Raw genomic sequence first — 21477 nt, 5'->3', positions numbered from 1 at the left:
GACTTCTGAGCTAACAGCTCAAAAATAAATAATCTAATAGGGTTGTGCAGTGAGACTAACTACATTAACTGAGAGGAAATAAGGAGCTCCCTAACAAAATTACATATTCCCCATTTGAAAAACGAGCATCTTTGCATAAGAATTATTATTCCATTAAAGTATGTACAAAATTAATATTAAATCAGGCCTATTGTAGGTTTTTAAAAGACGTTTTGTTACCTGCTTGACAAAACAGCCAACATTTGGACTTTTAGAAGTTTAGATGCTTTAAATGTTTTTTTTTAATATATGAAAATGAACAACATTAAAGGATAAAACTCTTCATGTGCCTACTGCTCTACAGATGCTGTGTCAGGAGGAAGTCTGCCATCTACTGGACACAGATGAAGGCAAATCTGTCTCTTTATATCTAGTATTTGACCAGAGGGTGACGATGTATCAGAAAACAGTCTCTCACTCCACCTCAGTCAAGTCACCTGAGATCAGTGATGTTTTGCTGCTATGGTTCACTAACAGCACATATCAGTTTAATCAAATTAAGTTTTCTTCAGCTGAACATTTGATAATGGGGTTGCATGAGCTGACATGGACAAAGAAGCTGGCACAGACCCAAATAGCCAGGAGATTATTTCTGAGATACATATCAGAGGTTTTATGATCACAAATTACATGAATAGTTGGTGTAATTAAAAGACCAGTGATGTTTTCACTATCAGAGTGACTCACTGTTGTGATACTGAGAAACAGGAACATCTCAACAATCCGGCTTAAAAGGCACTATCTGACTTTATCAAAAGTTGAGTCATCCACATATTCATGGTCTGTGAGTACCACTTTAAGCATGCTTTTAAGGGAACATAGTAGGACTAAATAGGCCCATTTAAGAGATAAAATGATAAAGCACATATCAGAGTTGCCAGCTGGTGTGTCACACCTTTGATTCTTAGTACTGTATCTCAGACACTGTTGACGAATAGATAGTATCTGACAAATTCCTAAGTCTGGAGAGCATCACCCGACTGTCGACAGGAACATACTGTATTGAGACAATTCCCCCACACTGTTTATGGACATACAGGTCTCATCAGCCCCACAGATCATCTGAATGATTCATAAACTTTTTTTCATCTGGCTTTATTTATCAGGCAGAAACTCTTGAGGCCTGGTGAACCAGCCCTAACTCACAGTGGAGGAAAAGTTATATATGTATCCAAATCTCTCTGTATTAGCACGAATTGCTCTCTGGTGGTGCAAATATACGTCACAATGAACATTTCTGCGAGTGTAAGACACTTGACCTCCTCATTATTCTCCGCCTGAAGTTCATTGAAAAGCGACATTGTTTCTTTAAGATTGCACTCGCAGTCATCAGCGAGTCTGTCCATTGTTGGAGGAACAGAAAGCGAGTTGAGATTGATATACGGGGGCCGAAGACAAGTTGCGCATATCATCAGCGGACCAGCTGCAGTGCAGGCAGCAGCAGTATCCTACAAGTCCTGAACGCATCCTTCCAGACATGGGTAAGAAACTCCAGCTGCTAGAATCTACCTTTTTTTAGCTTTTAGCAGATAGCATATTATCACATCTGCACTTTATTTTATGCGATTGCACACAGATATGAATGGGACTATTAGAGGGCATCATAAGTTATTAAGTTTTTTTTGTTTCTTTTTCTTTTTTGTCAGTTTAGAGGTCGACTACTCGGCTGATGCTCCACTGATATGAGATGTATTTCATGCTTGAGATGCGACAGTGCTCCTCTGAAAGTAGCCCTGTCGCATTTGCTTTCGGTCGCAATCTTTCTCAATTTTTAAAGAGGCGAACTTGGCCTCAGTTTTGCATTTTCTTCAAGAGCGAGGCCTGTGTTTTTCATTTGAGTCACAACCGAGAGATTGTGAGTTTCCTTGGCTCAGAGTGCTTTAGCCTGTTGTCCAGGAGTGATGTCATTAATTGCTTAATTGGTACAAGGTGTAGGGCTATCTGGATGCACGCGGGCAAATATTTGTTTAAACTTGTGCTGTTATTTACTTGGTATACCACTTGTCATTTTTGGTGACCAGAATTCTTTGTGCACATAACAGTATGTGTAACTAACCTGATTTTATTGTAATATTTGCTCATAACAATACTGAAAATATTCTTTGTCTGTTGTTTTGTTTGTTCTGTTTAGAGTCACTCTTCCACACTGTAGTAAAGTTTTGCAATCTGGACAAATGGTGATCAGTCTCTCTCTCTCTGCCTCTCACACACGTGCACGGGCACACACACAGCCATGTAGACATGTTCAATTAGAGTTATATATTTGGCACTCCTACCATCTGTGTTTACTGTAATGGTACCAACCACAGTCTGTCTGCTTCCATTGTGCGTGTCTGTGTGCATGCAAGCGTGTAATGGCACACATGCACACAGTTGCATTGTTTGTTTTTCCATCCTCTTCCAGCACCGAGAGCTCCCCACTATCACTTCTTGTTCCTGTGTCTGCTCAGAAGGAAGTCTATGAGTGTGCGCATGTGTGTCAAGCATAGAGGTGCCTCTGGCCTTTGTTTGCTTGACATTGGTGGCTCTTGTACCCCCATGATGCTGTGGGACAAAGACTGTTGTCTCTGCAGTCACAAAAGCAGCCTCTCTCTCTCTTTCACTTTGTCTCTCCTCACTGTCCTCCCCCTTTTTCTCACACTCTCCATGCTGGGTTGTGAATGGAGCCAGGGTGTTAGCTGGGGTCAGAGCAGACACATCCCCATGCCCTTGGCCCTTGGCATTCATTCAAACAGCACATGACTATTAGGAAGAATGCACAGCTTTAGCAAGTGAGTGAAAGTGTTCGCAGCTGCAGCTGGATCCATAGTGACAAAGTGGCAGGAGTGCATTTTCTTGAAAGGGTTTGGAGGATTACACAACATAAATTAATCAACATACCCCATCTGCATCTAGCCATGTAGGTAGTTTTGGTTTCAGGTTCCTAGATGTTTGAGATATTGATCTTAAGATGTCCAACCAGATTCACTGGAATTACACTTGAATGTTTTTACAGCATCACACACACAGATCTAGTTACTATAGATAATCCACAGACCTTGGGAACTTTCTTTGGAACTACCTTTTGTCAAACAAGTCCCTGAAAACTGTTCACAACTGAAAATCCTTTCAGGAGAAAGAACTTGCTGTTGAATATTTAAGGTAGTAGGACATTCAAAATTCAAAATTGATTACTCAATCTGCTGAAAATGAATTGTTGACAAATTAAATAATCAATTCATATTGTCAGTAACATTTTTTTCCAACTTCTCAAGTGTAAGAATTTGCTGCATTCCTTCAACTTAATTTCTAGCAAAATTCAATTCCACTTAACTGCTTTGGGGCAGACACAGAAATCTCAAATAGGAATATCTCAAAATATGAGCAAATAAAACCCAAACTATCTTCATGACTAGGTACCACTAGAGAGAAATGAGACAATGTTTTTATGCAATATGGGTGAACTGGCCCTTTTGATAGTTTGTTGTGCATCACCACATTGACCTAACTAGTGGAAAAATAAAATCAACTATTTATTAGAAGCATACAGTACATTTTAGGTTGCATAATTTGTGTATTGGAACAGATGATTTCTTCCCTGCTGTCATTTAATAATGTTCCCTGACATTCATGGTGCTTCGTCTTGATTAACAGGTTGCTATGAGTGCTGTATGCGCTGTTTGGGTGGGGTGCCATACTGCTCCCTGGTCGCCACACTGCTGTGTTTCTCTGGCATTGCCCTGTTCTGCGGTTGTGGACACCAGGCACTCACAGAGACGGAGAGACTCATCGAAACTTACTTTGCTCGTAACCTCCAGGACTACATCACCCTCGCCTACATGTGCGTGGTAATATTAAGCATTCTGATCATTCAAGTGCCATCTTTTTAACCTTGCCATTGCACTCCTCCAGGCTGTTCTTTCATTTTCAGAAAATGTAACATCTTTGTAAAGCCGTATTTTAACAGTGTTTCCTTTTTTAACCACCTCCTTTCTCAGCATTCAGTATTTCCAGTATGTCATCTATGGTTTGGCCTCCTTTTTCTTCCTCTACTGCATCGTGCTGTTGGCTGAGGGCTTCTACACCACAAGTGCTGCCAAGCAAACCTTTGGAGAGTTCAGGAGCACCATGTGTGGCCGCTGCCTCAGCTCCACGGTGAGAGGCCCAGAGTGGGACAAGTAATGGGGATTGGAGAGATTGGATGGGATTAATACACATATCACTCCCTGGTGGGCACTGAGCTGAAAATCTTAAGGCTGCTAAAAACCTTAAGGGACATGCAAAGATAAGCATACAGTGTGTGTTTAAGCGGTTGGGGAAAAAAAGCTGAGTGGTTGGAAGAGGAGGGGAACAGAGAGAGAGAGATAATAAGTAAAGCTAATCAAAGGAAAAAATAAATGTGGTCACTAAGTGAGTCACTGCTCATAAAAACTCACTTAGATTGCAGTCACTTTATTATGATGATGCACCCTCAATTTTGTTCTGTCTTTCTCTTTACAGTTTATTGTGGTGACTTATGTACTAGCTATGCTGTGGCTGTTGGTGTTCGCCTTGTCCGCACTGCCCGTCTACTTCTTCTACAATATGGAAGCCACCTGCCACACCATTGACATTCTGACTGAAACGCCAGCGAGCATAAACCAGCTGTGTGTTGATGCAAGGCAATACGGTTAGAAGACAAATCCATTTATTATAGCCATTTATGTAACAGGCTTCTCAGAAAATTGTATTCAGTTAAAAGATAAGGTGATAGTCTATATTTTTCTGATTGTCAACAGGACATTGATTTTACTGTCCATGTAACCAAAGCCTGATTTCTTTTGTTGTTGTTTTTTGCTGTGGGTGACATGCTTGGTCATCACCATCACCACTGTAGTTTAATTTGAGTTGATTCCACACACTCTATCCTGTTACTGTAAATAAATACTTGAATATCACTTTATTAACCTGCAGATTACAGCTATTTTAAGGACATTGTTTAGCCTTAAAAACATTAACATGTTCAGTAGGAACCTATTAGCTTTGGACTTCACTTCACAGACGGTAGGGAAATCAAAAAACGAGACACAGTAATGCAATGTTGGATTTGTTTTTTTTCATAGGATTTGTGGACAGTAACATAAATATAGAATAATGCCAGCTCTATCTTTTAATTGCATCTGTGAGATAAACTTTTATACATTTTCCACAGGGCTCCTGCCATGGAATGCAGTGCCAGGAAAAGCTTGTGGTATGACTTTGTCCACTGTTTGCAAAACCAGAGAGGTAAGAACCAGGACATAATTCTGCCTCTGCTGCCATGTTCCACAAATGTCCTGACATAAAATACAGTAGACAAGTTATCACCACTAATGCAAATCTCTTCCTATCAGTACCGAGTGACCTTTGACCTCTACATTGCTGCCTTCGCCGGAGCGGGCATCACTCTCTTGGCTCTGGTAAGTGATTATCCCTCAGCCGGAGCCAGTTTGGCTACACTTCCACTGTGGGGTACAACAATAGTGTTATGGCTCATGTGACTTAGTGACGCTCAAAGTGTAGGCGGCGAGGCATCTCAGGCCTCCATGACTGATGACTTTTGTACTATCGCTCTCTGTTCCTTTTTCTCAGCTGACACAAACATCATAATAATGCCGTAATGTCTGGTGGGTTTCTAGCCAGGCAAATGGTGCACCCATTATACTTGCATGCTCCATTACATAGGCTGTTAAACAGATGGCATCTGCTGTCAAATTAATGCCATAAACAGTGTATCAAGGTTTTTTTGTTTTTTTTCTGTACTTGAGCTTTATTATTATTATTATTATTATTATTATTATTATTATTATTATTATTATTATTATCTGAATCATCTTTACTGGTCAAGTATGTTTATACATACAAGGAATTTTGCTCTGGATTAGAGGCTTACAATGCACTTACACAAAATAACACTTCAGAGATACACATGGAATGAATATATGCAGGTGAAACTGTTTCTGTAAACAGGATACATGTAGTGAAGAGTGCAAGGAGTGATGAGATAGCATAAATATTAAATGGTAAAAATGTGTTACATAGTAGATGGTTAAGCACAGTCTATACAGCCTGTTAAGATATAAAATCGTGAGTGAAATGTATTGCAGATTTCGTAGACTAAAATGCATGCAATCCATAGGTACAGTGGGTATCTTCTCTTCACTTCTGTTCTGACAATCCCTGTCTGTGTTTTTTTCTTCCTCCAGCTGACCTATACTGTGTCAACCACCTATAACTTTGCAGTGCTGCGCTATCTGGGGAGAAAGGGCATAGGTGCACGGTGTTAAGTCCACCAGCTTCCTGTCCGCTCTGTCACTCTTTCACCAACAACATGGGGATATAAAGGGACGGCAACAATTCTCTACTTCCACATCATCTGCACAGAACCACTTGTAATGTTGGTTCTTTGGGCCACGGACTCTTAAAAAATCTTTTGTTTGTTTGTTATGGGTATGAGGTTTGCTTTGACCGGCATACATTCTTGTGTCAGTATTTTTAATGCCATGTCACCAAAATATTTTTAAACTATAGCTCTTGGTCTGTTGAGGTTAGTCTTCTGCTTCCCATCACACTGAAAATACAAATAAAACACCACTAATGAATTAACATATGTAACTAATAACAAGCAATTCGCAACACATGTGCAGCTTGAATGCAGCTGTTACACAGAATAGGGATTATAGGTTACCATGGCTACCATCCCTCACATCTGGTTGCTATGGTGGCAGACAAGCACGCATTTGCAGTCTCACGCTGACCTCAGGACTTTTCTCACGGGCTGGAGAAAAGCCTCAACAATGGAGTCATGCCTGTTTTAAAAGCTAGCCAATAAGGAGCCAGTTCTGGGGGCCACCTGCACTAGAAGTCCCTGCCAAGGGTTATATTACATGTCAAGGGAGAGGGTCCTCTGGACAAAGAGAGGGTAAGACTTCTTTAAAGCCTCAATGCAGCTCTTCTGGGACAGCAACTGCGCACACAACACATCCACACGCTGCCGCATGACCTCCACCTTCCCCTGAATAATGGAAATGATGGATTCAGAGTCAGGGGGACTGAATTAATTTTTAGTTATTTTGAATAGTTTCTTTCTCACAAAGGGACATACTTGTTTAGCTCTGATCTAGAAAGGTCTGAAATTGTTTCTCATACTTTTGAGAGGGCTAAAGCACTAGGTGCTGACTTATTGAGTAACCTCATATTATTAGACCTAAAACACATTGTTGAGGTGTGACTCCCCCTGCTGTTAATGCATGACTGAGGTACTATTATGGAGATAGGACAGCTTTGTTTTGTCTCTAATTCTTTAGGAATGTTGTTGTAGTTATTGTATAACACATCTTTTTGCTTATTGTAGCTGATTTTACTACTACTTTTAAACTTTGCTGATTACTAACAAAATCTTTTGCAACAACATAAGTAGATTATTCTATTTGTTGGAAGCTTTACCTAGCTGTGTGGTGGATTTGTCAAGTGGCAGCTGGATATTTGATGATTATTCTTTTTCTGTTGGTAATATTTGATAATAAAAAGAATATTCTTTTGAAGTATTTATGCAGAGTGCCTCTGAAAATCATTTATTTGTAGTCTGCATGCAAATGCAGTGTCTGGTGTAGTGTCATGGTGTTGAACTGGCGCTCCATTGTTGGCTCCCGGCCACATCTAGGGGCCAAAGTGTTTTGTAAGGTGTTTTGTATTCTCTCCTCTTGTGCCCACAGGTGCACTGTTCCCTGCACTTGGCTGTGAACCAGGTGTACCTGAAGAAGCTTAGGAACAGAGCGAAAGAGGAGAGGAGAGGTTATGACCTGTATGGGCGACTGCAGAGGGACAGAGGAGGGACTCTGTGCTCTCCGTATCCCGCAAACACATGCGACAGCTCCTGACAGTTCCTAGGAGCTTTTCCTGATAGCCTCCACCAAATGGAGTTGATCATCAAAATTATAGTGGAGCATTATAATTTGTTTGTATTCTGGCATTTGTTAAATTGGTTCCCTTCATTATTTTTGTTTTAGTGGAAGAAATTGGATATTTTATGTTACATCAAAAGTTATTAGATCATACAAATGCAGTGAGGAACTTGGATTTTGAACTGAGTCATAACAGTTCGATATTTAGAGCTGATTTCCTGTTGTGTTGTTCTGCATTTGACCCATGTCTTTATACTTTATGAATGTCTACTCAAGGCGAAAGTTTAAGAATATGCACTTTAAAAGGCAGACATAATGAAAAGAAATGTTTTTTTCATGAGTAGGTCTGATTTCACCATATGCAGTGCATGCTTGATATCCTTTTTAATGAAGGGGAAATAAAAATGCAGAGCATGCCTCATATTCTTTTATTAAAAGAGGAAATAAACAGTGATCACTGTCTCAGGTTCCCACACAATCACCTTCAAGGTCTGCAATGAAATTAAATAAGGTGAGTTTGGGGGGTAAAAATTAAAGACCCCTGTTTTACTCATGATGTAGCTGAAAAATAGAAAAATGCTACATTTTAACATTAATGCTTGTTTCTGCAAATGTTGCAGCTTTTCCGGACCGTGAGGTAGAGAGATGAGGTACACTGATAAATTGAAGGGACATATTTTAGTTCATAAGAGTTTCCAAGTGACTGTTTTCTAGCTTTAAAGTTATTTCAGTCACATTCTTTCATGGATTTCCAAGGTATGATCACAGGAAGAAAACAAAGATAGTATCATTTGGTATGGCAGGCATGTTTTATTTGCAGCCAAGCACTGGAAGAGTATTTCACGTTTTGCCAGCACGTTGGCACAGTCTTATCCTCTGTAGTGCAAAAAAGTGGAGTACAGGAAGATGTACATGAGATCAACAGATAATCAAGTTTGACAGCGAAACACACAGCTTAAACCAGAAGCATGGGTTGAGCACTGGGTAGAGCGAAACAGACGTTCAGTTTCATCTTGTACATTATTATTAACTGAATGCCCTTTGCAATTTACATCAGCATTTAATAGGGACAACCCAAACAAATTAGTTTTTACATTCATAAATATTACAGCAACATAAAAAAAAGACAGACTGGGTTGCAATGAGAACATCATGAGGGAAACATACTGTAGATTATGGTACCGGGATATAAATATCAGATTCTCAGGTATGTTAGATTACAGGTAAACGCTGTAGTCAGCTACATCATTTTAACAGGATAGAAAATTAAATATTACATTAAAAAGAAAACATTAACACTGACAAATTAAAAGCTAACAGCCCTCATTTTTGCTTTGGATGAATGTAGGCTAACAGCTTGATTATGTTAAAATGCCCATCTCAGTTCACAGTTAATAAAGTTTCTCTCATACAATCTGAGTACCAGTACTCAAACACACCTTATAAAACTTACAGTAATCATATAAACAAGCTATTTATTATAAAGCCTACATTAAACCAAAGAACCATGTTATAGGTAAATATGACAATACCTGATTAGATTGGGTTCACTTTCACAGTGAAGCTCTTGTAATGTTCATCATTAGTCTTCGCACGTACTGACTTATGATGCAATTTTTGACTTAAAGGCAAATAATGTGATCTCAGGCTAAGACAATGCACAAGAAAACTATGTGAACATGGAGCTACACGGACACCCATAGCAACTGTGCATTCAGAAGATGAAAACATTTATCTTATTTATGTAACAGGTTTGGTTGTTTGAGCAGACACACAATATAATACTTTTGAAGCAGCAATCAAAATACTGGTGAGAATGAATTGAAAACATGTTAAATTCAGTTTGAAGCTTTGAACACCAGCCATATTATTTTCTCAAACCATCAAGGTAAAGAACAATGCCCTGTGGCCACAAGCAGTAAACCAGTCATATGAACCTATTGCTAGTAAGCCTGTATGTAAAAACTGAAATAAAAGTAAAGTACCATTCAGCTGAAAGCAGGTAAACATCATAAAAGTCCTCAGAGTTCTCAGTAATATGTTTGAACAGAGAGGAGAGGTGATGCATATTGCAAGCATTAGTGCTAACGGCATTATCCATATGCTCAGGATATTTCACATTCAGCTGATACCTATAATGAACAGACAAGGCATGTGTAATATAGTGTAGAGCAGAGACCTCCAGAGGAGGCAAAGCTGAGAGACTGGAATGTTAAGGCTTGCAACGCAATCAATAGGGCAGATGCAGGATAACAAACATGCCATAATTATGAAAATGATTGTTAATTCTAATAATTATAACCTGCTGTGCACATCAGGAAAACAGACTCTAATCAGTCCCTGATCAAACACTGAAGCCCAATGTCAATAGAACATGTTTGCTAAAGATAACACATTAAAGGATGAAAATGTGCTTCACAGAAAAATAAACAGCAGTTTATGAACAACAGTAGAAAAAGCAGTATAATTTCTGAACTTTGAGAAACAATGAAACTTACAGGTTCATGTAAATTACTGGAAATAAAGATGATCTGATAATGCCTGACTTGAACACCTCTGGCTACACTGTAGTGTAGTGGTAAGGGTTACAATAAGAGCACCACAATTGCTTATACCCAGTTCGTACACAACTGCAAAATTTAAGTTCACAATACCCTTTCTATTGAAGATTAACATCTTCCACATTAGAGCAGAAAACACTTAACCGTTTCGTACTTTAACTCATATTTGTCGTCATACTGTTACTGAGTTCTGATGCACAGCATCTGCCTGGACAGGGAACGCTGTCGACTTAATGTCTGTGTGTGTCCAGAAAACACATCAGTTCTCCCGCAACAGCTAGCATATCTGAAAATCAACTCATGGACAGACAGTTAAGAAATGACAGTACCTACAGTATGAAGCTGTGCCAATGTTAGGCTAGTGTGCTCTTCAAAAGAGGATTTCTATATTTGTTTGTTCACTGTATTATTTAAAATTTCAATTATTTTGTTTAAAATAAATGCTTTGGAGCATTATTTGATATAACCCCTGCATAGGTAGACCACGCTGAAGCTGGGTATAAATGTTTTGTGCAACACTACTGAAAGCAGACAGAATATCAAGATGAGTGTGTGCCTGTTACAGAGTGCCTGTACCGTAGTTAAAGTAACAATTCAACAATCTATACACTGGCCAAACCTATGACACAGCCCTCCTCAGAGCAGCTATATCTTATCCATATTATCTGTAGCGGATACTGTATCAGTACCTTGTACCTACAGTACATATACCATAAACAATATCTGACTGGCTCTCCAACACTGCCCCACGCAGGTTTCTGTCAGAGAGATTATGAAAACATGGATTCACACAGGACCAGTCAACAGCAAGACGAACGAGATGTTTTGCGGTTGCCATGGAGATCTATAGTACCACTCAATAGCGTGTGGTCAATCTGGTCCTCAGCAGCAAGAACTTCCCTGACAGCTGCCTCGAATGCAGCTGTGACATTAGTGTCATCTTTAGCACTGGTCTCAAAGTAAGGACAGCAGCCGTTCTCCTCACACCAGGCCCGTGCTTCATCCTCGCCCACCTCCCTTTGCTCCATATCTACCTTATTGCCAAGCACTACAAAAGGGAACCGCTCAGGGTCTTTAACATCCGAATAATGCATAAACTCTTTCTTCCAGCCGCCGAGGTTCTGGAAGCTCTGTAGATCATTCACAGCAAATGTGAGTAGGCAGCAGTCAGCGCCTCGGTAGAAGGGCGTGCGCAGGGATTTGAAGCGCTCCTGGCCCGCTGTGTCCCAGATCTGAAGAGTAACCAGGCGCCCATCCACCTCCAAGTCCCTGTTGAGGAACTCGACGCCAATGGTGTGAAAGGACTGGGAGTCAAAACGGTCTGTGACATAGCGGTTCATCAAAGAGGACTTGCCCACTCCTCCGTCCCCCAGCAGGATCACCTTGAGCAGCAGGCTCTTCCCGCTCATCATGCTTCCGCCCACCCCTCCTGACTGGGTGACAGCCCTCCACACCAGGTGGCAGACCAGGGTCGATTTAACCTAAAAAGAGGAAGAAAGACAAACAATTGGTAACTGCTTCACGCAAATGAATATTGTAAAATAGGAACTGAAAGATACTGACTTCTCAGAAAAATCAACACCCAAATCAGTCTGTGAGTTGGACAGCGCTGATGATTCAGTGTCAATAACTAAGGCAAAAGCTGTTGTAGCGTCTTTTGTAGTCAACCCCAAATGAACTGGTTCAATTTCAGCCATATGACAGATGTGTAATGGTTGACTAGTTTGAGTGACATAATGACAGAGGTGAATGACCGAGAGACCTGCCAGAGCTCTGTCAGCTATGCCTCTGGTTAAAGTATGGAGGATAGTACTGTGATAAATGACAACAGCCCCGTTGTTTATAATATGACACAGTAATACTGACTCATTTTTGCTTACACGCATACTATGCCTGCAAGACTAAACTGAACTGATCAAGTGCCAGATATGAATGTAAGATATGAACATTATCCTTAATAAGACGTGGGACAAGATGGATTTTATGACACACAGATATATATATGGGAGGTACCGTGTTGGAGTCACAACAACAGGGGCGAGTCTGGATCATGAGCTGACCACTGCACCTGCGCAGACCACAAACGTGTCCCAGCTTGTTGTCAGATGTGGCTGGCGGCTATAAACTGATTTAAATGCCTCGCCAAAGGTCTCAACGAAGCTGTCCCTGAAGTGTCTCATTACAGATGTTAACCAGGTAACAGTCCTATAAAAAAAACCTTGGTGCGACAGACGATAAAAATGTATAGCTTCCCTTTAAACTAACTTAGCAGGCTGGCCGGCTGGTATGGTTGTCTTGTTGACATCCATCCTGGTCAGGCTAACCGTTAGCTTCAGTGCATGAGCCACAAAACTTGTTTTAAAAGCTTTGCGAGCAAGGAAAGATCACATTTTGCAGCGAGGTGATATATCTAAAGAATAATGCCTCTAATATGAATGGAACAAAAGTGTATTTTCACTCACCCAGTTCCTAATAGTTGATATGACGTGATCTGCCCAGGCTCCCCTACATCTGACTGGGATCGACCGTCGTAACGTGACGTGCGCGCCCCCGTGGATGAGCTCCAACCGGGCCGGGGTCCTAAAACCCGAAGGGTCATTTTCCATTTAAGAAACCGGTGTGAGAAGTGAAGCTAATGCATTGTTTTAATGGCCAATAGGAAGCATCTTAACTAGTTGCAAAACGAAGTCTGATTGTATGGAAGTCTAAAAGAAAATTCTCACTTGTTTTACTACTTCAGTAAACACTTTCCTAATGAGTTGATGATCTCAATAGCATAGTTTCAAGCCTTTGATATAGCATGATGTTCATTCAGTAAGTTATGGTCCCATTTAAAGTCAAATGGATGTTAAAGCAGGTTAATTTCAGGACATGGCTACCTTGTGATTGACAAGTTGCTACCACAGCAAACATGTTGATCATACTTAACATAAAACATTTTGTTTACATGACCTAAAGTATTTGGTTGAATTAACAGACCCTCTAAAGCAGAAGTGTCAAACTCATTTCAGTGTCAAGGGCCACAAACATCCCAATTTAATCTCAAGTGGGCCAGACCAGTAAAACCATTGCATAATAACCTACAAATATACAGTATTATAAATATATATATATAACATATATTATAACTTTACTATAAGTGACAACATTTTGTGTGTTGAATGGTTTTAATATGAAACAATTTCAGACAATTGTATTCTGGTAAGAGTGGAAAAGCAGCAGAAATATTGGAATTACTTTTCTGCTATTTCCATTTTCCAACTTTGCAAAGTTAGTGGGCCGGATTGGACCCCTTGGCAGGCAAGTTGTGGCCCACAGGCCGCATGTTTGACGCCCCTGCTCTAAAGAGTCGTCAACTGTTCAGTTTTTGCAATAAGTACATTTTATTTTTATGTTGTTTTTTGCTGACAAGAAATAGCATTAGCATAATCACAGTTAACCATAGACTGTAAAAACACCATACTAACCAAGCTATCAGGGTCAGCTCCAACCTCTTGTCCAAATATGATCACTTCTGGCTCCAAAAACCAAAGACTCAAAACAGCAGTCCACAATGAGTGATCTAACAGTGACTACATCAATATATATTTTTTTTTACAGTCGATGGGATGACCATAGACCAAGCCCACAGAAATAGCACTAGACTTTGAAGCCAATTTGGCATAGCAGCCAAACCATGTAATTACATTATGTGATGCTATTGGTCCTAAAACTGGTCTTAAACTTTTTTCCTTTAAACTTGACGTCAAAGAGACATCTGTAAATCAGTGGGCCCATAGAGCGTCTGCATTATGTTTTCAGGAAGTGGCTTTTCTGCCTTATTCACCAATGAGCAACTTTCATGGGAATGAACAAGACTCCGCCTCTGACGCTGTCTCCAGTTCTCTTTTTACAATGTTTACTCACCATGTAAGTTGTGAAAATTGTCTTGTCAGCCTGTAGTGTAGTGGAGTTTGTTATATAGTTGTACTTAAATGATCTTAATGTTTTCAGCAGTTTTTTATTGGTTGTATTATATTGCTGATTGTTTTCCCCTCTTGGCATATGGTGTTCAGAGAATGACAAGCAGTAGCCTGTCTCTATTCTGTTATCTCAATCTCAAAAAATAATCTAAATGTTGTGATCTTGAGAAAACAAAATTATAATTTCTTTCAGATAACAAGATGATTCATCTCAAGCTCGTTCCCATGTGTTCATTCCTTTCCTATCTCCGTGTCTTCTTCAACTATTTAGATCAAGCACAAGAAGCGTTAAGGTGGCTCTTAAGGAAATGGACTCAATTCTGTCATGTTGGTTCTTAACTCTCATCACCCCACTTTCCTTTCTCTTATTAAGTCTAACAACATGAAAGTTCTTGAAAGGTATTGTTTGGTACTTATCTTGCATAAAACATCCCATCATATTATAACCAGAAGTTAATCAACCCGCCATTTGGTAGTGACACAAATGTCATTAATAAGGGTGCTGTTAAAAATAATGTGTACTCTTTGATCTGACATTTTTAGCTTAAATCACTTGCTACAGTTGTCAAGACATCATTTATGCATGCTGGCTTGCCACTCCTGATCTCTGATAAACATTATAAGCAACAAGAGGAAACAACCTTTGGTTTTCTCAAGATAACGGGTTGATTATATTGTTATCTTGGGATAACAAAGCTCATTTTCTCAAGATAACAAAATAATTACCTCATAATCTCATTATAACAGCATTAAAAAATAATAATTGCAAGAACAACCGTCCTTGGCTTCTATACGCCTGCATTAGTGCAATGATAAATGTATTGTGCTTAACTACATTTGAAGGTATTTATGCTTCACTCAAAGACTCTCTCCAGATATGTTTTAAGCCATATATAAAATACTCTGCTTTGAATAATAATGTGTGTTTTTTTCCACAGAAAGTTCAGTTATCATGTTTAAAATCCTTAAAATTACATCTACGCCTTCTTCCCCCATTAAAAATGAGATCTATCTATCTAGAAATCTAGAAATCTAAAACTAGTCAATTCCTCAAAATAAAAATGAAACTACTTAATCTCTAGTTAATTTAAAAAACTGAAAAACTAAATAAAAACAAAAACTAGCTAAAATTTCAAAACTATATGAACCCTGCCAAGTATAACCGACCTGTCTGGTAAGCTACCTGACCGGTTGGCGTTGTTACCGGATGTATAAGCTAGGTGGCGGTGTACTGCGTAATTAGTCTCAGACCAAAGAAGAAGAAGAAGAAGGAGCAGAAGGAAAATCAGAAACGTAGAAGAAGTAACCCGTATGAATTTCCAGTATACCGCTGGCTTTTATCAGACAGCGTCCCGTTATCAACACTCCTCAAAGCCAACTATAGCAGAGGATAGCTCTCTGTTTGTGTTGTGGAGAACTGAGAGGGAAAGACACCTTCATGTGTTTGTCGCAGTGAAGATAAGGGTAGGAAACAAATGCTTCTTTACTGATGCTCTGACTTACACTGACACGTAACGTTACGACTGAAATGTTAGTTGTGAGGTTGTTTGTTCAACGAAGTTAGTTGACAGCAAAATAAGTTCATGTTAAACTCTTTCATTTGGGCAATAAGCACCAAAGCAGGGCATGACTTAATTTGCTACACTGAGGTTTCACACCAGCATTAGATAAGAAACTGAATTGGTGTGTGCTTTTTCTTTTTTTAAAGGTGACCTACTTGTATGTGAACAGTCCGTGTGTTTTCTGTTCTTTTCAAACTCTCAGATGGCAGGTAGGGGCAGGCTGGTACCCTGTATGTGTCTGGGGCTGTTTGGCGTCTTGTGCTGGGTCTGGGTCTCCTTTGCCTCCTTTCCTGATGACCAACTTCCCCTGGAGGCCATGGATGCAGTGGACCGAGGAGCCTTTCAGCCCCAGAGTGCTCTCGCAGACATGGAGTTCGCCTCCATCAGCTCATACCGAGGTCCTGGCAACTATGACCGCCGCAGTAACAAGGAGCTGCCCATTCTCCTGTGGTGGAGCGGAGGACTGTTCCCACATTTTCCTGGAGACACCGAGCGCATCGACTGTGCTACGTCCTCCTGCCTGGTCACAAGCAACCGCAAGGTACCAGAGATACTTAACCTTTATAAAGCTTGTTACTGAAACTCTTGACATAGATAGAGAGAAGATGCATGCACACATTCATTATAATTATCATTCAGAGTTGTTCTGCCAGTAATCCTGAACTTGATCTTGAAAGGTCCAGCTTTACAAACGGACAGCATCCATCATCTTTTATGGAACAGACTTCCGGGCATATGAGGCGCCACTCCCTCGTCTCCGTCACCAGACCTGGGCATTGTTCCACGAAGAGTCACCCATGAATAACTACGTGCTTTCTCATGGACCAGGAATCAGGCTGTTCAATTACACTGCCACATTTCGCAGGGAGTCTGACTACCCTCTCACCCTGCAATGGCTACCCACTCTGGACTATTTGCTGAATCCTGTAGTCGTGTCCCTGGAGGAGAAGAACCGGCTGAGGAGGGAGGGCATGGCCCCTGTGCTCTATATGCAGTCTCACTGTGATGTGCCGTCAGACAGAGACAGATATGTCCAGGAGCTCATGAAGTACATCAAGGTACAGGGCATAAATGTTCTTGCAGAGCCATATTTGGTGCACAGCTGAAGAGTCTAGCTGCTTCCAGTTTAGTCCCTGATTTATCAGTGTTGCTTTATGCAGCATGCATGTTAAGTTGCAATTTTCTAATTATAACCGCTAAGGAGCCGTCACAGTTTTTTAGCTTTGCTCTCAAAGCAGTGAACAGTGGCAGTCAGAGCAGACTTGGATATGATGCACATTGGTCTGAAGTTCCTTTTTTTTTCTTTTTTTTTTTTAGTAATTTACCGCTGTTTAAGTAAAACAGCGGTAATAGAGTCTGATTTGGTGGTTAATAATTTATTTAATGTCATCCTCTGGCATTTGAAGGAGAGCTCTTCTCTAATAGAATACTCCTTTTAATTGCCTTATGTAGTCTTTTTTCACATTCTGCACAAATTTTAGAATATCTTTCTGCTTTGGGTTAAATACCATGTTCAATAATGTCCTTTATTTTGAACACTACTAGAAGCACTCTTGAAAATAAATATGAATTGGCTCTCCTGCACTGCTAATCTCTAGTGTAGGGTTTGCCTCATTTCCACTTGCACAAACTTGTTGGCAGGTCAAAATCATGTATGCAGCTGCAGTAACACCGCTGTAAAATTAGCCCTTGGTCTGATGTTCATGAATTCCCACCAGGGAATATGTTAGAGTTCAACGAGGAATGTCTAATCAGGGTATGTTGAAAAATGAAGACCATTAAAAGTGTGTCAAGCATCACATGAATAATCTCTACCCAAATGTTTCATACCTATGCATCCATCATTCTTTTTTCTTTCACCTTGTTTTTCTCTCTCCAGGTGGACTCTTATGGGAAATGCTTGAACAACAAACCTCTACCTGAACATCTGAAGGACACATCCACTGCTACCGGCGAGGAGCCCACCTTCATGGGTTTTGTTGCTCGCTACAAGTTCCATCTAGCACTGGAGAACGGCCGGTGCACAGATTACATGACAGAGAAGCTGTGGCGGCCTCTCCATCAGGGCTGCGTGCCTGTCTATCGAGGCTCCTCTGTGGTGGCAGACTGGATGCCTAACGACCATTCTGTCATCATCATAGATGACTTCCCCTCACCAAAAGCTCTCGCTGACACCCTCAAGTTTCTGGATGAGAATGATAATGAATATGCAAAATATTTAGAGTTCAAACACCCCAGCCGTGTTACCAACTCTCGTTTGCTGGAGGCTCTAGAGACCCGCGAGTGGGGGGTTAATGACATGAGCAAACCCAACTACTTGAATGGATTTGAGTGTTACGTGTGTGACCAGGAGAATGCACGACTGGCAGCAGAACGAGCATACAGAAAGGCTCCTAAGAAGAACCAACCTCCTCAGCCAAAAATGGCTGAAAATTCTCATATGGGATGCCCCCTGCCCAGTCCGGGGTACGGAGATGTCCAAGACTTACCTGCAGATGATGGGTCAGTTTGTCTTAAATTATTCCCTGTGCCAGGTGTTAAAGCCGTCTACTTTCTGTGCTTTAATGCGAATAGCAATGTCCCGAGGGAGATAAATCAGTCGGTTTTAATTGTCTAATTAAAATATCCTCTGTGATGAGCCTAATCTGTTTGTATATCTGTCCACAGATGGTTGCAAATATGGCCTCAGGATTACTGGCAGAGCCTGGACCAAGCTGAGGGGCTGGAGTCTCTGATAAGACATAACGAGTCAGACCCTTCGCTGCTGTGGAAGCACATCCAAAACATTGCTGTGAGCAGAGCCAGAGGAAAACACTGACACAAGCCTCAAAACAAACCGAGGATGGAGCACATCCAGGATTACAGGAGTGTCCTATATTATGCATCCTCTCTGTTTAAACGAGGGAATGAAGCAGAATGACTCATATTTTTGCACCTGAGCCAAAACTCCTTTACCCATATGAGCAGTTTAGTTATACTATAACAGATTTTTATATTGATATGACCTACTTTTGTCCCTTTTGCCAAGTTCAGTAATGGGAAAATAATGTTTTAAAATGTTATATGCTAATATTTTCAAGTCGTTTTATTACCGTAACTGAGGTGCCATCATTGCCCTTTAACCGCCTTACATTGTTAACATTAACTGCATGCAGTGCAGTTGCTCCACAGAGGCACATTCTCATGGGAGGCAGGTTTTCATTGGACTGGGGCAGAGCCAAAGACTTCTGTACCAAACTCTGAGCTCTGTCTAACTGTTTGTGAAAACCATCAAGACTGGCCAATGAACAACACTAGCTTTTTTTTTTCTTTTTCTTTTTTTTACAGTTACTCAGCAGGTAACTGATGGTTTTTAGCTAAAGTCACATTCATGTACACAGCTATTTTAAGTGACTATGCAAGCAAAGTATTATTTCGCCCAGGGGTGGAGAAAGGCAACTGTAAAGTCAAGCACAACTCCCCAGAGGGAGATCACCACTACATTTGCAAAGTAGTTCTCAGGAACAGCTCATCTAATGGACATCATGTGATTAATACTTTATAATATTACTCTATTTTCTGTTACATGATGCGAAGATCATCAGTATGTGCAATAACTTTCCAAATCATGCTTTTCTTAAACATGTAACTGCTTGAAATCATCCTGTGTGTCTACTAGCACACTAACTTTTGTAATCACATATTTATACCAGCGTTGTATAAATCAGTTTATTTTGTCAACAAAGCATTATACATGTGAACACACTATTTTGTAACTAGAAGAACAAAACAAGTAAACATTTTGTAATAAGTCATTTTCTTGCATAACTAATGTGCTAAATCATAATATTGTACCCCGCTTGCCATTATTAGTCTGTTCACAGTTAAATGTAGCACATCATAGACATATTGACATGTACAGACCCATCCTTCATAGTTTACTGAGGCAAATATAGCTTTCACCACCAGGAAAAACACAAGCGTGTATATCATGTTTGCGAAATTGAAAATGTAACCTTATGTAAGAATCAGCATTAAGCAATCATATTGTTCATTATTACAGTTTCTTTGATCACCCTTAACCACATCGTTCCCAAGTTCAAACCGAACACAGTCCAAACTTTGTGAAAGACCAGTTCTCACTTTATATGCAAATGAACATGAAGGGAAGAGGGGGCGAGGATAAGAGGCTGCTGGAGAGCTTCAATAATCAGTCGAGGGCTTTGGAGTAGCAGCTCTCGCAGTGGACTTTCCCACCATGTAGGAACATATTGTAGAGAAGGTCTCCCATAAGCTTACTACACACACCACACTGAAAAAACAGGAGAAATGTAATTATGAAAAAAGCAGTGTTTTATCTTTGAAATACTGCCATACTCATTTACTGCTCCATAAAACAGTAAACACAACTGTAGCTTCCAGAATACAATTAATTGATTAAACCTTTGATTCATGGACTGGCAGTATGCAATAGCAAAACATAACTTGTATTTAAAGAGTTGATTTTCTAATAAGTAACTACAAAGGAACTGAGGTTAACCGTAGTGGTCAAAAGGTTTGAATCATGTCATGAGAAAACAAGTCCAAACTTTTGATTTATATTAAAGGAATACTTCAGGAAACACTATGGCCAGTTGCAGATTAGCTTAGCATGGATATGAAACAACTAGCCTGGATCTGTCCAAAGATAGCAAAATCTGCTATAGTAACATGTTATACTTTATTTAATCATACGTAAACTGAAGTGTGAAAATGATATGTAGTGGTTTCACTGGGGTTGTGTGCAGGACTATTTCCTTAGATGGTTGCTTGGCAACCCTATGATGACCGTAAGACTGCAGGAAGTCGTAGTGCCCGGGCAAGGGAATGGATGCTAAACTGAGAGTATAGTATTTTCCATTCAATCATGAGGTTGGTATCAAACTTCTCATCTAATTCTGGGCAAGAAAGTGAATAAGTATATTTCTTAAAATGTCAACAATTCCTTTAAGGGGAGCAAAAGGTTATTTTCTTCAGTACTCTCAAGGATACATGAATATATATGGCATCTTCAGCAGAACTACACAGACAATTTACCTTGAAGCAGGCAGGGTGGCAGTTGATATTGAGGTACTCGATGGTGATCTTGGCATCATTTCCTACCGGCTCCCCGCAGTATGTACAAATGGATGACAGTGAGTCACTGGGGGACACACAGTGATTGAGACAAGTAAGTTCGGGTTCTGACTCAGAAACAGCTCGTGTGCAACCGCAGCTGGTAAAATAACCTGTGACCCTCAGTCCTGTGCAAGGGAATTTAAGTAAATAATCCTTTGATGTCCCCGCTTAGCCTCCTAATGAGCAGGCTTGGTGGAATTTCTGCCCTACTGCTTACACATATCTAGTTTCGTCAGAACTAGAAATAACGAGGCAGGGGAAGAAAGGTCTCAGAATTAAAGCTGGTTTAATGTGGTGTTAGGGAATTGCGTGAAAT

The 21477-nt window shown here is 40.3% G+C and overlaps 3 protein-coding genes across 5 annotated transcripts; 2 read left to right on the top strand and 1 right to left on the bottom strand.

Moving 5' to 3' along the window:
- Window positions 1–1468: 1468 nt before the first annotated feature.
- On the top strand, window positions 1469–6439 carry plp1a (proteolipid protein 1a). The gene is made up of 7 exons (XM_053323254.1): window positions 1469–1520; window positions 3673–3859; window positions 4017–4173; window positions 4519–4687; window positions 5210–5283; window positions 5391–5456; window positions 6243–6439. The coding sequence occupies exons 1-7, from the start codon at window positions 1517–1519 to the stop codon at window positions 6321–6323; spliced, it is 738 nt and encodes a 245-aa protein (XP_053179229.1). The 5' UTR covers window positions 1469–1516; the 3' UTR covers window positions 6324–6439.
- Window positions 6440–8744: 2305 nt separating this feature from the next.
- Window positions 8745–13009, bottom strand: rab9b (RAB9B, member RAS oncogene family). 2 transcript variants are annotated; one of them, XM_053323256.1, is made up of 2 exons: window positions 12964–13009; window positions 8745–11982 (listed from the first exon to the last, which is right to left on the bottom strand). In XM_053323256.1, the coding sequence occupies exon 2, from the start codon at window positions 11911–11913 to the stop codon at window positions 11302–11304; it is 612 nt and encodes a 203-aa protein (XP_053179231.1). In that variant the 5' UTR covers window positions 11914–11982; window positions 12964–13009; the 3' UTR covers window positions 8745–11301. The 2 variants fall into 2 exon arrangements, with proteins under 2 accessions (XP_053179231.1, XP_053179232.1); XM_053323257.1 differs by lacking the exon at window positions 12964–13009 and adding an exon at window positions 12065–12199.
- Window positions 12631–19819, top strand: fut11 (fucosyltransferase 11 (alpha (1,3) fucosyltransferase)). 2 transcript variants are annotated; one of them, XM_053323253.1, is made up of 5 exons: window positions 12631–12697; window positions 16228–16566; window positions 16703–17083; window positions 17905–18527; window positions 18693–19819. In XM_053323253.1, exons 2-5 carry the CDS (start codon window positions 16228–16230, stop codon window positions 18841–18843), a joined length of 1494 nt encoding a protein of 497 aa, XP_053179228.1. In that variant the 5' UTR covers window positions 12631–12697; the 3' UTR covers window positions 18844–19819. The 2 variants fall into 2 exon arrangements, with proteins under 2 accessions (XP_053179228.1, XP_053179227.1); XM_053323252.1 differs by lacking the exon at window positions 12631–12697 and adding an exon at window positions 15786–15927.
- The last annotated feature ends 1658 nt before the right edge of the window (window positions 19820–21477 follow it).

This window comes from Scomber japonicus, chromosome 8 (assembly GCF_027409825.1).
Source record: "Scomber japonicus isolate fScoJap1 chromosome 8, fScoJap1.pri, whole genome shotgun sequence".
Lineage (NCBI taxonomy): Eukaryota > Metazoa > Chordata > Actinopteri > Scombriformes > Scombridae > Scomber > Scomber japonicus.
The sequence above is the reverse complement of the archived record's forward strand: the minus strand, read 5'-3'. Positions and strand labels throughout refer to the sequence as shown.